The sequence below is a fragment of the Microchirus variegatus genome (genome assembly GCF_963457635.1).
Source record: "Microchirus variegatus genome assembly, chromosome: 4".
Classification (NCBI taxonomy): domain Eukaryota; kingdom Metazoa; phylum Chordata; class Actinopteri; order Pleuronectiformes; family Soleidae; genus Microchirus; species Microchirus variegatus.
Window position 1 is genome coordinate 32093763 of NC_139805.1, and position 17840 is coordinate 32111602.

The following is a 17840-nucleotide window of genomic DNA, read 5'->3' on the forward strand; positions in this document are numbered from 1 at the left end:
TGCTATTTGCTGCTCAGTCTGTGGACAGTCACTCTACCAGTGACAAAACTCTCTGATCAATCAGTGACCGGCAATCTGTGGACACATTTTAGTATCAGCTTAGAGAGAGCAGGTCCCAAAAAACTCACCAGGTACCAGGTACTATCCCAAAATAGGGAGTACAGTTGAGCTGAGTAGTGCTTGAACAGTGTACTGAAAAAGTCCCATAACATGGATTTGTGAGGGAGAAGTTAAGGGTTAGGACTGGAGTACTGTCTGACATCAGTGTTTTCACTGTAAGCAGAGTGGGGCTGTTTGTTTTCAAATCATGGGACAGGAAGGAATGGAAGGACAAGAAAGTGAGATCCATTATCTGATTTATCTCAGGGAGCACGTGTCAAGCAAGGAAAAGACTTAAAGTCTCCTTCACCCCAACTATACCTTATTTTTGCACACTTTTATCATTAGTCCACTCAAAATGCCATGTGAAGGAGTGAAGATGCTGACAGAAAGATCTCCAATCTCTGCCCCTGCTCCTTCAAACAGGCGCACAATCTTAATCTCTTATAAGAGTCGATGAAACTGTGATTTCACATCTCCCCCGAGTACCTGATTGAACCAACCTTGCATGATCTTCACCTGCGAGTGAAGGGACACAGTTCAAATACCTTTACAGATTTTACACTTTTACGGACACTGCCGTGGTATGTGGGTTATATTTGAATGTGAGATATGATATGATATTTTTTTACACCAAGGCTTAGAGGGACAGATCTTTTGAGAGGATTTTAAAGGGAAGAGAGACATTTGAAAGTATATGGATGTAAAAGAAGGTGTACGTAAAAACTTTTTTTATCTGCTTCTGTTTTGCACATATTGATGCAGGTCCTCAATTGAATGGCCCTCAATTCTGGGGCTGGGCATGCATTTCTGTTTTAGTTTTCTCTGTCTATCTTATCGCCTTCCACTCAAAAAAAAAAGGTTAAAAAAAAAAGAAACTGAAAATATATGAAATTCATGATAATGGCTACAATGTACCAACGATGTGTTTGCAATGCATATATACTCTGTAGACACTGGACAAAGAGTGACAAGGTTTAAGTTTGTTGTGATTTCAAATAGTACTTTTCTTTTGGTATCATTTCTGCTGGTGTGTGTGTGTGTGTGTGTGGGGGGGGGGGTGCTTGTATTTATATCTTTGTGAGCTCCAAAAAATGTACAAACCTATCTTTATGAGGACATTTTGTCTGGGCCCCACAACTGTAATGTGCTTTTTCAGGCTTAAGACCTAGTTTTAGGGTAAGGGTTAGAATTGGGTTTAGGTTACAGTTAAGGTAAGGGTTATGGTTAGTTGTGGTGGTTAAGGTTATGGTAAGTGGCTAAGAAAAGCATTATGTCAGTGATGTGTCCTCACTAAGATATAAAAACATGTTTGTGTGTGTGTCCATACGTCCTTGTTGATCAGTGAGGAAAATGTGAATTGTGTTCGTCTTGTGTGTCATCAGCACTCCCTCATTAGGCCTTGCTTACCAAGTATTTAAACATTGAGTGCACATATAATGAAACATTTACAATTCATTAGAATTACAAATTATGGGTTAACTGTAATCAGCATGCAATTTTAATCAAAAATGAATGCACTGAACCATGAAACAACTTTTCACCGTTGTACCTGCTAATGAATGAGGCCTATTGTCCATAAGCGCATGCTTCTCAGTCAACCCACACCTGTTCAGCATCACCACGGACTCTTCTGCTGGCAGTGCCTTTTGTTCCGTGTTCCCCTGTGTGAGGTGAGTTTCGGCATTTGCCCTCGAGCCATAATGTGTGTCCTTGTGTTCATGTGTGTTATTTATTTCACGGCTCACACCGTCCACATGATATCATGTCTAGGATGTTGAGACTTAATGCTTTTTTTTAGCTATTCATTTTTGTTTTATTGAAAGATGTGTGTATCAATATATCTGTAGAACTGTACAGAATATCAAAGTGAAATAATTAAAAAAAGGTCATCCCTTTATTGCAGTGTTCGTTCTAACAGTTGATTTGGCCACACCTAATGTTTTTGCTATTTCTCTGATGGGTTTGTTTTGATTTTTCAGCCTAATGATGCCTTGCTTCACTGACAGTGACAGCTCCTTGGATCTCATATAGAAAGTTAACATCAACAGATTCCAATGCAAATGTCACTCCTGGAATCAACTCCAGAAATTTTACCTGTGTCATTGAAGATGAAATAATGAGGAAATAGCCTACAATTGTCCATGAAATAGCTTTTCAGTCAATTGTCCAATTACTTTTGGTCCCCTAAAAAGTGGGAGGCACATATAGAAAGTGTTGTAATTCCTACACCGTTCACTTGATTTGGATGTAAATACTCTCAAATTAAAGCTGAAAGTGCAGTTAACGCACATCTTGTTCGTTTCATTTCAAATCCATTGTAGTGGTGTATAGAGTCAAAATAAAGAGAACTGTGTCGATGTCCAAATATTTATGGGCCTAACTGTATATGTAGAATAGGGCCACATGGCATTGTAGTGGCTAGCACTGTTGCCTTGCTGCATGAAAACCTGGGTTCACAAGAGGGAGACTTTTCTGTGTGAGTTAACATGTTTTCCCCAATGTCAGGGGCAACGTGGAGTTAAATGTCTTGCCCAAGGACACATCGGCTGGTGTGGAGCAATAGTGGAGCTGGGAATTGAACGCATAACCTTCAAGCTACTGTCGCTCAATTCTAACGTTTACTTCTAAAACTTAAGTACGTTTTATATCAGAAAATGACTAGTTCTACCATGATCCCATTATCCCATTACCAGTATCCCTATTCTGTACTTTACACAAAATTTTTCAAAGGTCACTGACTTGTAAATGGACGAGTGCTGCCTCTTTCAGGCTCTGCACACGAGATGGAACCGTGTTGTGGTTCTGTATGTTTCATACCTGCTGGACCAACACCATAGTGTTGTTTGTTTTTTTCCAGCAACAGTACTGCAGTTTATTTTTTTTTTTAAGAACCCTTTAAATTCAATTCTGCAGTGAGTTAGTGAACACACACAGCACACAGTGAGGTGTAGAACATGTAACCCAGCGCAGTGAGCTGCCATGCCAGTGAGCGGCGCTCGGGGAGCAGTGAGGGGGTTAGGTGCCTTGCTCAACAGCACTTCAGCTGCGGACTGGGGATTGAACCGGCTACCTTCCGGTCTCGAGCTCGAAGCCCTAACCACTAGGCCACAGCTGCCCCTTATACATCGTCTCCTTCTACTTCCGGGTCAAAGGAGGTTTTGGTGCATGTGCAGAATGCCATGTCTGACGAAGCATATGCAGGAGTAATCGGACTATGAATTGCCTACATGACATTGAGATATTATTGGATTTTTACATGCATGTAAATGAACTGTGAGAAGTGTGTAACAAATGATCGCTAGTGACTCAAACTGCTAGTACCACGACAAGAAGTGTGCTGCTTTAACTTGATAGCATCGCTTTGGTAGCTTCAATCTCAATAAAGCAATCATCTCAATAGACCTTAATTTCAGCAGAAACATTTAAGTAGATGTATGCCATTATTATATCTGCGAGAAACGCGCGCGGATATTATGGAATCGGTCTCGCGCGTCCGCATCGTCGTCCGCGTCCGCAGATTTTAGCCATTAACGCAATAACTGGAAAGGCGTTTGAGATTACATTTTCTTATTTTTTTATGGGTCACATACCACCTGTAGATGATCCCTATTGATTTTGAGCTGTCTACCATTATTATTAATTAATTAATTAATTAATTAATTAATTAATGATATAAAAAACATATTTTCACCTGTATCTTCCAAAGTATTGCAGGTATTGGCTTCAAATTTTTCATGGGCATCACATACCACCTGAGAATTATCCCTATCTTTGTAGCTTTATTATTAATTAGCAAATTAATTAATTTATTATGCTAAAAACACATTTTCGGCTTTATCTTCCAGACTGATGGAGATATTGCCTTCAAATTTTGTACAATGATTAATGTAACAACTATCTACAAGTACAATCATTATTAATTTGGCTATGATTGGTAATAGTTACATAATAAGTTAACTGGTTAACTTATTTGTGAACACAGAAAAAATAGTTATGGCATTTTTTCTTTATTATTGAGCTCATTTGGACACATTGAGGATATCATGGGTTTATTTAGCACTTATTCATAATATGTATTACATCATAATATAAATGTATTACTTTGAACATGTATAAAGTGTAGTCAGCATTATATCATAATATTTAACACTTATTTTGTTGAATTTATTAATAATTAATTAAAACAGTTAGTGGCAAGTGCGAGTGCGTACTTTGGGTATATTGGAAAGTTGAGGATTGGACAAGTTCGCAGATATACCCCTTGCTGTCGGCCCCCGACAGCGTAGGCTAGTTTATGTTACAGACTTCCTGTTTGACATTTCCAGTTAGTAGTTGTGTAGCTTCATGCTGCAGACAGGACAACTTTCACAGATAATATCGCTTCTAGAAAATAGCTATCGTGTGTGCAGTCTGCTTTATATAACAGCAGTTGATGTAAACGAAGACAGGGACGGTGATGTGGACGCAAAGCACTGAACAACCTTTTTTCATCCTCTGACGAACAAGGAAACGTGCTGTGGCTAAAAGCACTCCTATGTCTGTTTGTTTGACTTTGTTGATAATAAACCCACAGAAGATCATCCAGGACCGCAGACGTGTTTCAATCTTATGATTAAGTGTTGTTATTGTGTCCCAAGTAACAGTTGACCCGGGTGATATTGACTACTTTAATCATTTCATAATTTAATTTCATTCAACCACCCATGCCGACAAAATAATTTCAATTATCCTCATATGTTGAGGCATGAGGCCATTCCCTCATGTCGTCCTCCCACTCTGTTATATTACACGGATGTGGAACTGACCTGTGTTTCCACGACATTGTCGAGAAAGCAGACTCGCGTCGTTCACAGGTACCTGGAGTAAACAGATACCGGACGTGCTGTACAGGAATTCGGACCCTTAGTTTATTCCGCATATAAAAATAAAGTCTAAAACTCAGGCATATTTATTGATGTTGTGTCCTCACAAATAAACCCATTAAGGTAAAATGTGCTGTGGCTACTGATAACAGTAGTACTATTACTACTGCATAATCACAATTTACACAGTCAAATCTGTATTTATTGGTTGTGGCATCACATCTATTATTTCTTTATTTTTTGAAGAGAACAGTTGTTCAGGACCAGAGGAAGAGCTGAGCATGTACTGCAATTCACCACCAGGGGGCAATAGAGCACACAAACTACAAGTACGACGGCATATCCTCACCATGCAGATAATTAGCTGTGTGTTAATTTCCCAAATAGATGTGCATGATTTCTTAAATCGCTTTGTGATGTGACCGCATTAAGTCTTGCTTTGTTTTCACCGGACCTTCAAAATAAGGTGTGAGACTAATAAACCCCACAGGTGTTAGTGTCTGTCACAGACTGACAGATCAAATAGAGCATTCCCAACCCCTGCAGGGACCTATAGGTATAGCATTGCACCTGGTCCCAGCTTTTGCTGTGGTTGTAAATGTGTTGGCTGCGATTAGAGTCCACTCCACACAGAGGAAAGTGCAATAAGCAGATCAGTTTATAGGCATTGTCACCCTACTCTCTTTATACAGCACCGTCTAAGAATATTCTGCATGGTCGAGCTGGCCTTAAATCTTGGCTGCTGCCCAGAGGACCACCTAAAACTGTGTCACTATGCTTATTTATGGCAGCAAATATAGACAGACCCCTCTTCTCACCTCTGAGAAAGGGCCAAGATTAGCATCACCCTCTGCCCAGCATGTCTCACTGTCTGAATATAGCTTGTTCCCCCTCTCATGCCTTGCTGCTCTCACTTCATCTGTCCTCTGCCCTGCTCCTAACTATATCTAGACCTGTATAGATCTCATATCCTCTCCAGTTTCAATCCACGGTTCAGCTTTCCTAACAGGGTATGTAAAGTGAACAGCCAGCACTGTGTGGGTCTGAAGACAGGTCTTCTTAGTCCTCAGGTTGCTGTTTCCAGCAGCCCATCATCTGCACATTGTTTTTGTGATGAATCGATGCTTATATCAATCAATTTAATCAATGATAGGTCAGAAAATGGTGCACACACTGAAGTCCAGTGCCCTGAAATATGGTTTACTTTGAGAGAAGATGAATAAATCAAGCCAGTTAAACCTAACTTGGTGAACCCTAACTCCCAACTCCCCTAACCCAGGGTGAATGGTTAGTTAGCTGATCAATGTGTTTTAACTTCACCTAACCCCTTCAATCCCAAGCTTAAAAATAAACATGTGAAAGTACTCAGGGAGCACAAACCTCCACCAAGGTCACTCAGTTACCCACCGTGTCAAAACACTCAAGTTTGGTAACCGGAGAAAACCCACTCACACACGGAGAGAACATGCTAACTCCATGCAGAAAGGCCCTTGTTCTGACCAGGGCTCAAATCCAGGTCTTCTTGCTGCTAACCACTACACCGTGTGGCCCTGAAGCAAAAGTATACATTTTGAAAGTATTGTTTCTAAAGGAGTGCCTTTCTTGTGGAGAAAAGTACCCTATAATGCCGTGTTTCCACGACATGTATCCAGCGCGCCTCTTCACAGTTTGGTTGTGTTTCTGTTACAGTATAATACCTCCTCAACATGGAGGGAGACATCACTGCACGGCTGCATGAAACTGCCATGACTTTGTTTTACACGGGACACAAACAAGTGATTTGTAAAGCAGTTGTTTTCAGGGTACTGCATCATAACAATCAGTTCATTAAAAGATAAGTTCAGTACTTCCTGGATGAGATTACATTTCCCTTGAAACTTTGTTTCCTACTGTATGGGAGTGCTTCCTATTAAAAAGGGTGCCGTTATGAAATTCCCTACTGCCCCTTCATGACAGTGTTCCAAAGGGCGTCCTTAGAGGAAATTATATTCAGTGATGCAGAGAAAAGTCCCATCTCGGTAATAGAAATTAAACAATAATGCTTCCCCACAAATACAGTCCCCAGGGCTGGACTGCCTTTGGCCCCAGGTCACATTTTGGATTAATTTTCGCCCCTGCCATTCCAACTGTATATGATGACAGAATTTATTTAGTTGGTTAGGTCGGATCTTTCCTTTCAAATAAACAAGAGCTTATCCTCTGCAGAGCAGTTGTTGGCCGCTATGTGTCGCCCTTCTGCTTATTGTGTGGATACTAAGCGCCGCCCTGCGACCTCCCTCTGTTTGCCTGCTGACCACGGGCTCAGTGAAGACGCCCTTAGCAACAACTCCCATCTGCGTCGAATAAGATACTCCTACAGCGAAGAAGAGGGAATTAAACGCCGCCGCCTTATCGCACAGACTCCAGGTGAACCTATTCTACTCGAGAGGGATGCTCCGATTGTTCCTGCAGCCAACATGGGGCATCAACACAGCTAGGGAGCTAGCCTATTTAGGCTAGCCCGCCCTTCCAAAAAAAGAGCAGAGAAGCAGCCCCAAGCTGCCCCGAAGGAGGATACCGTCCTTGGGGCTTCACCGAGTGGTAGCATCGCTGTTTGCTAGCTACAAAGTCAGCTAACCGGGAATAGCACGGGAATGGTGCACTGGATCGACTCACTGCACCGACAGAGAAAGGCGAAGTGCACAAGGGTCAGACATCCGAAGTGTAATATTTGGACTCAGACTATTTTTAACCGAGGGAGCGGCACCCGGACGGACGACTGTTTTTGTGGCTGTGCGAGCTAGCTGGCTAGCTAGCAGCGAGAAACGACCCCCACCACCGCCTGCTCAGTTTTTTTCAAACGGCGTCCACAAGGCTAATGTCAGCCAAGGCGACTGTGAGAGCAGCACGCTGAACACTCAACTCCGTTGTTTAACAAATTCAAGGATAAACTATAGATAAAAAGCCATAAAAGAAGAAAAAAAACAGTTCAGTCAGAACCGCTGCTCAAATGTGCTGGGACTGCTATCATTAGCCAACAACAACAAAGTTTGCTACGTGCTGTCGTAGTGTGAACACTCGTTTTCCACTTTTGTATTCGTTCTTTCCTCTTCGGATGCTGGCTTCACATATTAATTTCAAACATGATGATAATAAGCAGAAAACCAGAGGGCCCAATAGCAACAGGTAACTACAACAAAGAGTTCCACTCTTTGTCATTACCTTCTGTTTCCTTGTTTTTGAAGTGCTCACTGTCTTCAAAGCAGGATTGTGTGTTAATGAGTCAGGTGTTGTTTTCACCGGTCAAGTCTTTGCATTTAAAGAAACAACACATGCCATACATTTGCTTTGAATAATACATTTATTCTTGGTTTTGTCATCAACCAAAAATACCCCGAGAGGGATTTTGATTGTAGCCTGGACACAGGACACATTATTACAAAAAGCACAAACTATTACTGGAAAGATCACGAGACTGGATAAGACAATGTGTGAGTGAATGGTGCAAGATTCAAAATTTGACAAAGTCGGTGTGAATATGTTGAATAAAACCAGCTCAATGACACAGTATTACAACTCTCTTTAAAGTGGTCGATTAATGAATAAGACTGATATATATCAATTCAATTGGAAAACAAGTATGTTGTTGAAAGTGTCAACAAGTGTACATATATATACGTATTTAAAATATAACTCTGTGTCAATCTGTGGACAGGCAACAGACACGTGTATCTAATGTCTGTGTTGTGAACATTTAATCAGACCTGGGTTGTAAACATTTTATCTTTATTGAGACTCCACTTCAATCACGAGACTTCGGTCTGTTTTAAGAGACTACCAGTAAGCGCTGCTGTGTTTTCCGACAATAGTCTGATAATCAGAGTTTTTTTATGACTTCATAAGCACCGTGACTCATATTTTGTTTTTGCATGACATGTGCATTGCTACAGACTGTATTTGTGCCGTGTCGAATAACCTTTGAGATCTGTGAATCTTGGCAATTGCTCTCAAGCTCCAGTCACATGTACCATATTCTGTACATTGTACTGAGTTATCAGCAAGGAGACAATTTGTCATGGGTAGGACAAAAGACTATGTCTTTACCCTACCATGCTCCCACTGACACGTTTTATGACACATGATCTGCTGCATGCCTGGTTCCCTGAACCTTGTTCCCCCAGTCTTTGCTACTCGCAGCAGAGGGTTTTTTTCCGCAAAGGAGAGAGCTGAACACCAGCTGAACGTAAAGGCTGGATGTTTGGTTACTTTGAAGTGTGGGCTGCTGTGTTTAATTTTTTTTCCTGTGAGAAACTGCTCAGACAACAGCGGTGTCAGATGCTGTGCCGAAAGTGCAGAGGCCCCCACTGAGTGATTAGAAGTTTGCTTCAGGCTAATGGGGTCTATGCCTGCCTAATATTGTGTGCAGAGCCCTAATTCCTCTGTTTGCTGTGCTGTTCAGGTCTAATGCGTCTGTATCCAGGCAGCAAGTATAATCTGTCTTGGAGCTGCTCTGTGGATGCGCTAGCGCAAGGGACATAGGCTGTGACGCATCAGGCACATGGCTTTAACAGTCTTGAGTGGCTGGGTTTAGAAAACCCCAATCCTGCCTTCCACTGTTTTTGGTTTTCGCTAATATGCTAGCTCAACAACTAGCATCTTCAAACTATCAGCGATCATACTGGTTGTTGTTACCTGTAACCCATGCTCAAGTAAATTGCTGCAACAGCAGGTTGATGAGGATTTGTCATTTGAGAAACTTAGTTCCCCCTTAAGTCCCAAGTGCTCCCTTTGTCTATGGATTCGCTGTATCATCTCATATAGGCGTTTGGCGTGATGCCACAAAAGGTGAACACACACACACGGCTCTATTGAATGACAGGAACCACATCTCTACATATGAGCTCTATTTCTGAGCACACCTGGTGTGTGGACTACATGACTTGGCCTGAATGGACAGATGGGCAGATGGAAAGATGCTGTCGTCACAGAGGCATCTGTTACCCCCATTAGGCCAATAATACCACTTGCAGCGCTAGCGATCCGAGACCCTAAGCCCTACCTAAGCTGGTAAGGTCGGAGCCCTGGCCTTGGATTCAATATATTGACTGCAATAAATTGACTGTCTTAACAGTGCAGTGTTGTAGCAGATACGATGCATGTCCACTGATCCACAAAGAGCAGTGGAGTATGACAGTCCTGCTGGGGGGCAATGTCTACAGATTTGTTGGACCCGAGGTCATGGGTCAGTTGGAGAAATAATCAATTGGACTTTGCTTGATTTAAACAAACAAGTGACTGTCTGCCTTTATGGTGAAGATTAGATTTGCTTTTTATCCTTGAGTCCATCTTTGTTGCAGACTTGACGGTTCCACATTATCACACTGATTTATTTATTTTTGTCTCTGTCCCGTCAGCACGCCACGGTGACGGCCTGTATGACTCGTACATGAGGACTGACCACATCCTCAAGGACGATGGAGATACAAACAGTCCGTCTGGGCTGCCGCCGATGCCCAAACACACAGTAAGTATACACACAAACATCCGCACAAAGCCAACAGCAGTCTTATTTCCTGCCGAAGCACATTTTGTCTCCCAACATCCTGTTCTTCAGGGAGAGATTCCCCCGTTACTCCTGAAAAAAAAGACTAAGAAAATATTCACATTTAAGAAGCTGAAACAATCAGAAATCTTGTTTTCATCATGACAAAAGCCTCAAACCGATTAACCGATTATCAAAATAGTTGGCTATTAAATTAGTAATAGATTAATCGTTTCAGCTCTAGATGTGAGCAATATTGATTGACTGCCTGAGGAGATGCAACAACGCGTGACAGTATTAGACAAAGTAGCCATTTTGTGTCCGGTCGATTTAAATACATAGGGTTAATAGTGATTACTAGCCTTGTGAGCATTTGTAATTTGAAAGTGAAAAAAATTCAGTATCAGTGGATTTTACCGCTGTCCTCATTTTATTAACATATAACACAAGAACCAGTCATAGAGCATGTGTCTATTTTCCATGCTTCAGTGGAAATTATTGTAAGTCACATTTTTGCCAAACAATACATATACTGTAAATGCTGCTGCTTTTTTCCTTATCTATTTATCTTTTATAGTTTGAATGTTAATTTAGACTGTTTGGCAAACCAGAGCAACTCTGGTACCAACTACAGCTGCTATCGTGCTGTGGTAGCCTTTCTGAAAAAGGCCATTAGGCTGAAAATGCACACACACACACACACACACTCCGTCTGTGATACTCCATGGCCTCTCACACCATTAGAGGGAAAATGGCTTGTTTGATGCATTGTAAAGATTTATTGGGCTTGAAAATGTGACCCACAAACAAAATCACTAATCAACTCCCTTCTCCTACTCCTCTTCGGTCTCGTGTAATCTCCCATCAGTGAGCTTGCACAGAGGTTAGGCCGAGTTTTCTATTCTAGGCCTGTCCTTCTCCCCTTGTCACTCTCGCAGAGGTAACATCCTCTGTTGAATGTGACTGACATTAGCTTTAGAGTGGCAACTAACGATTATTTTCGTAATCGATTAATCTGTCGATTATTTTCTCGATTAATCGATGAATAGTTTGGTCCAGAAAATGTTGAAAAACGTTGATCAGTGTCAAACCTGGAAATTACGATGTTCTTGAATGCCTTGTTTTGTTCACAAACCAAAATGATTCAGTTTTAATGATTTCTTTATGTGGAGCATAGAAACCAAGAAAATATTCACATTTAAGAAGCTAAAGCAACCAGAAATCTTGTTTTTTTTAATGGAAAAAGCTTCAAACCGATTATCGATTATCAAAATAGTTGGCGATTAATTTAGTAATCGATTAATAGTCGATTCATCGATTAATCGTTTAATCTCTGATTAGCTAGTCCCAGTTCAGCGTATACACTCAAAAGTTTCCCTGTGCTCTGGTAAACCAATGATCATCCCTGGTCAATGTTAGACGAGGGACACACGACTAAAGAAATGTTGTAGCACTTAGCTCCAAGCCATAATACAATAAACAATACAAAGGCATAGAGGGGTGGACAGCTCAGCTCAGCACTTTAACACATTAGTATTGTCATTATCCATGAACTAGGACATGCAGATGTGTTTGACAAAACATCTATGCATTTCCTACATTGAGTAACCCTCTGTGTGATTGCTGAGGGACAGGGAAAAGGCGCACTTAGGTGTTTCACTGACAGCTAAGAGATTAGCTCTTCTCCATCTGTTGTTCCATGCAGATTTGCACACGGAGGACTTTAAATCCACAACATTTGCCACGTTAAAGGAGATTCACATTGGGTTTTGTCTACATCATTTGCCACTTTTAATTTTTTCTCCCCCAAGTAGTATTCCCATTCCGGTTCGCCAATAATCCAACACAGTTGATGCTCCACATGTAGAAAACTTTGATTTTTCTTCTTGTTGTTGTTGCTTATGGTTTAGAAGATTTGTGTCTGTGTGTATTTTGGTGAAGAGGCCAAATCAATGATATTCGCTGTGTTTGTATCACAGCCTCGAGGCAACAGCTGCATGAAACTCTGGGTCAACAGTAGAGTTGTTGTAATAAGTTATATGGTTACATGTATGGAAACCCATTCTGCATTCCACCTCTATTTTAGGACGCGCACTTAAAATGTAAACATGCTGACCTGAATCTTCCTCCAGTAGAACTTGTCAACACCTACTTTTAATGTATGGTTCTTGTTGTGTTGTTGTTATCAGCTGACAAGGGTTAAGCCACAGACCAGCTCAGCTGTGCTTACAGCACAGAGAGTGCCACAAAATCAATGGGAGAAAAGAAATTATTAAGGTCAGACGTTTCCCCCTCCCTTAAATGGGTGAGACCACTGTGCCATGCATGTGAAAAAGAGAGAGAGAGCCAGTTAATATGCCTTTCCAGAAATAGGAAGGCAATGCTGGGTTTATGTCGGCGTGTTTTATTAACAGCGACAGTGCTTCTAGAGTTTAAGAGTATAATCAAACTTTAATGACTGTGTTTTCCCCTGTGCTCCATAATCTTGTGGATGGTTCTTTCTGCCTATGAGAAAGAAAAGAGGGAGACGGAGAGCGAAGCGAAAAAGAATTCCTGGGTTTGCTGAAACAAAGCTGTTTACTTGCAAGCAAAAGCAAAACTCTAGAACTTTTCATGAACTCTTCTAACCCTTTAGGTCCTGTTAAAGAAGTCTTTCTGTATAATGCTCATAAATGCAATTCCCATTACTTGATTTATTTGATACACCATTATAGGTGTCATAAGTCATAATGAACCTCCCAAACTAAATAATATCAAAATCTTTCCAAAAGATGATTACCTCTTTGCGACCAGCTAGCAAACATACACTAGACATTAATATGGGCTGTTGTGCGAATGTTTGAGTTGGGGTGGGTCTGTTGTTTCGACAAAGAATCCAGTTGTGCTGGTTCATCCACTGCTATCTGCATCTCTGCTAGGGGTGCACTTTACTGTTTCTTTGATGTCAGCTCCATATTTATTTTACCTTTGCACAGTAAATAATGATGACATCATTGGAAGTTCCCTTGTGTGATGATATACTGTATGATGAGTGTCACTTAAGCACCTCTTAGTATGTGCTGGTAACATTTAAATGGATCTGAAGAGTTTCAGTTTTTTTCCATCTCAACAATTTGCCTGCAAATGAGCTAAAACAAAAGTCTGTTCCTCAACTTTATGTTAATACTATATGATATGTATAATATGATGTATCCCAAAGACACCAATTTAAACGCAAAAGACTAGCACTTTGTATAAAATATCCAGTTGCAATTGTTCTGTGTTATAGATTTGAAACAAACATTACCATATGAGGTACCATCAACATTTTAACTACTATACTCTAATGCAAGGATGGGAACTGATGAATTCTTTCTAGCATTTATGTTTTGCATTTTTACATTCACTTCTCTGGGCTTCTTCCTTTAGGGGTTGCCACTAGGCCTGTCACGATAACAAATTTTGCTGGACGATAAATTGTCTCAGAAATTATTGCGATAAACGATAATATTGTTGTTCTGAGATCATTTTCATCTAATGCAATGATAATGGTATAATAATGCAGGTACACCTTTTCAAAGAGAAATAAACTTTTATTTTTAAAGAATATTTAACACTAGAACACAATAAATTAGCAAACAAGCAAAAGCAATAAATAAAATGGGTTAGCTGCACTCTGCTGTGGTAGGCTACGCCAGGAGTCCCACCTCCCCACACACCATGAGACTGACAAGTGACTGACATGACGGTTCACTCATCGTTACTCTGGCTTTACACGGCAACGCTCCCGGGTGAATCCGACACAATATTTTATCAGATGTGCCTTTCGTTTAGACGGCGACGGCGTTTTTGGGGCTTAAAAACGCAAAAAAATGAACCCACCTTCCAGAGTGGATATCTTAAAAACGCTCCGCTGTCAACCCTTTAGACAAGAACGTGCCAGCACTGCTCACACTGACACGGCGCTGAAGTTGGCACCACATTCGCCCCAGGTTCAGCGTCGTGTCAGCGCCGTGTCAGCGTGAGCAGCGCTGGCGCGTTCCCGTCTAAAGGGTTGACAGCGGAGCTTTTTTAAGATATCCACTCTGGAGGGTGGGTGATACCGATCCAGGAGTCATTTCAGCAATTACGCCGAGTTAATGTTTTGGTTTTCGACTGTGGGCGACTCTGCGCTACTAGAAAGAAGTAGAAGGAAGTTTCAGCGCATGCGCGCGCTCCTGGTGTTGTTGTATGGCAGTGCTTCACAGCGCCACCTAGCCACCTGGCATGCATACTACATCAAATTTCACACACTTTAGGACCCGAGAGAGAGAGGGAGAGAGAGAGAGACGGGGAAAACAAAAAAGCATGCAAATGGCATTTATCGCGGCCAGAAAAATTATCGAGCTAATTTTAATTATCGTGCGATTAATTGATTTATTGAATATCGCGACAGGCCTAGTTGCCACAGAACCCCCATCACAAGGGAGAGGCCATTGTGTCCTCTGATTAAACTTTGCTATTTGTGTTGTTTGAAGTGGGACCATGCAGTATTTTCTACCCCAATTTTAAAGCTTCTGAGTCATTGGTGATGATTAAGTGGCCTTTTGTGTGGAGATTGGGGGCTGTCTCCACTCCCCCTACTGTCTGTTTGCTGAAAAACTAGTTTTACAAGATCAGGGCCGCCAGCGCAGTGTCCTTAGAATCAGGAGGTCAGCGGTGAGCTTATACAACAGTAAGGAAAAAGCGGATGGATGGTGTCGTAAAAATATGTACCCCCAATGTTGTAGGGTGAGCTCCAAAGAGAAAATGGTGAAAATCAACCAGACTGCACAAGCTACAGGAAAGTGTATACCAATTGTATTTTCTAATGCTTCTCATTAAATGCCTGTCTCTTCTGTCTTGAAGGTTGTCAGTAACAAGACTGTCTTGAGGGATCAGGTAACTGTGCGAGGTGGCCAGCTGAAGGTCAAGTACCTGTACGAAGACTCGACCAACAACCGCAAGATAAATGCTATAACGACAGCATCCAGCCAGAACAGTGGGACCACTGGACAGACGCCCAGTAAAACTGCCCTGGTACCCAGTGTGTCCAAGGAGCACAGTGTAGATGGGTGAGGAAACGCATGAAGGTTGCTTTCACTTCAAAATGCATCTCAAAGCTTGTGTTGTTGCTACATAAAAGTTAAGAAGAAATATGTGTGTGTGAAAAAATATAACAACACAACTTGTGTGTTTATGACAGCACTGAATCCGGTAAGGGCTCCACAGAATCACAGGGAGTTGGGAGTGGAGGGAACAGTGGGAAGCTGTGTGGCCCACTCACTCCTGACCAGGCTCTGAGACTGTACCGATCTCAACTGACCACCTTGGAGCAGTCGGAGATTCACTCCTACCCCGACATCTACTTTGTGGGACCCAACGCCAAGAAGAGGCCCGCTGTTGCTGGTGGCAACAACAACTGTGGCTATGATGATGATCAGGGTGGTTACATTCATGTCCCCCATGACCACCTCGCCTACCGTTACGAGTTTCTTAAGGTCAGACACATATGTTTTGGTACTATGAATAATTGTTAATTAAATTTATACCTCAGATTCTTATCTTCTTATCGTTTGTCCTTTTCAGATTATTGGTAAGGGAAGCTTTGGCCAGGTGGCCAAGGTATACGACCACAAACTACAGCAACACTTGGCCTTGAAAATGGTGCGTAACGAGAAGCGTTTCCATAGACAGGCGCAGGAGGAGATCCGCATCCTGGAGCACTTGCGCAAGCAGGATCGAAATGGCACCATGAACGTTGTACACATGCTAGAAAACTTCACGTTCCGCAATCACATCTGTATGACCTTTGAGCTGCTGAGCATGAACCTATATGAGCTTATCAAGCGCAACAAGTTCCAGGGCTTCAGCCTGCCACTGGTCAGAAAGTTTGCACACTCCATCCTGCAGTGCCTGGAGGCCCTGAGCCGACACAGAATTATCCACTGTGACCTCAAGCCAGAGAACATCCTGCTCAAACAGCAGGGACGTAGCGGCATCAAGGTAAGAAGCCTGGCCTCTCCAATGTATCTGCAAACCCTTTTGGACCTCTGATGTGGATGTTCATTTATGCATTTCTTTCTTTGATCTCAGGTAATTGACTTTGGCTCCAGCTGTTTCGAACACCAGCGTGTTTACACCTACATCCAGTCTCGGTTCTATCGGGCTCCAGAGGTTATTCTCGGTTCACGTTATGGCCTTCCTATTGACATGTGGAGCTTCGGCTGCATACTGGCAGAGTTGCTCACTGGCTACCCTCTGTTCCCTGGCGAAGATGAGGGCGACCAGCTGGCCTGCGTCATGGAGCTTCTGGGTATGCCTCCGCAGAAGGTTTTGGAGCAGGCCAAAAGGGCAAAGAACTTCATCAACTCAAAGGGCCACCCTCGCTACTGTGGCATCAACACCCTTCCCACAGGGGCCACTGTGCTGACAGGTTCTCGCTCCCGTCGTGGGAAGATGAGAGGCCCTCCTGGTAGCAAGGAATGGAGTGCTGCTCTTAAGGGCTGTGAGGACCCCACCTTTACTGACTTCATAAAGAAGTGTTTGGACTGGGACCCCTCATCTCGTCTCACCCCTAGCCAGGCCCTCAGGCACCCTTGGCTGTATCGTAGACTGCCAAAGCCTCCAATACAGGAGAAGAGCCAAGGTGCCATGGTAAAACGACTCCCTGAGCACCACAGCACCTCCTTCCCTTCTATCATGGCCAAAGGGGGGCCAGGCTTAGGCACCCCTGCTGCCAACAACAAACTAAGGAGCAACATGTTGGGAGATTCAGGGGAGGCCATACCTCTTCGCACTGTCCTACCTAAGCTGGTCTCCTAGAATGAGAGAGAGAGAGTTCTTTTATCTCCTCTCTCCATCCACTCTCTCCTTCTCTGCACTTCCCAGGAGGAGTCAGAGTGTAGGGGAAAGTGGAGCCTAGGTTTTAACTTTTTGACTTGTTTGATTGTTCTTTTATTTGTTTTATACTGAGAGGTGTCGACACCCCAGTTTCTGGTTTTTAATTTTAGCTGAACAGAGAGAGTGAGATTAAAAGAAACGGTCTAAAAAAGGTTTTTATACCGAGGATTTTCTCGAGTGACTGTGGAGATTCTGTACACATCCAAACTGATATGGTTTGATTTAGATAATGCTTTTTTTTTTTTTTTTTTTTAAAGAAAAACCTTCCTTGTGTGAGTGGACAACTCTATAAATGAGCAAATGTTTTGAACCTGTGTGTGTGTGTGTGTGTGTGTGTGTGTGTGTGTGTGTGTGTGTCATCATGTGAGTGTTGTGTTTTTAGTAAAACACGCTCAAGCACACCTGCACTGTCCCTTGCCTCACTTCACACCCTAAACACTCAGCACGCCGCCCTT

The 17840-nt window shown here is 42.3% G+C and overlaps 1 protein-coding gene across 1 annotated transcript; it reads left to right on the forward strand.

Moving 5' to 3' along the window:
• Window positions 1-7327: 7327 nt before the first annotated feature.
• dyrk3 (dual specificity tyrosine phosphorylation regulated kinase 3) lies at window positions 7328-17344 on the forward strand. The gene is made up of 6 exons (XM_083888404.1): window positions 7328-8129; window positions 10358-10467; window positions 15352-15557; window positions 15689-15983; window positions 16072-16488; window positions 16579-17344. Exons 1-6 carry the CDS (start codon window positions 8087-8089, stop codon window positions 17305-17307), a joined length of 1800 nt encoding a protein of 599 aa, XP_083744530.1. The 5' UTR covers window positions 7328-8086; the 3' UTR covers window positions 17308-17344.
• Window positions 17345-17840: the final 496 nt, after the last annotated feature.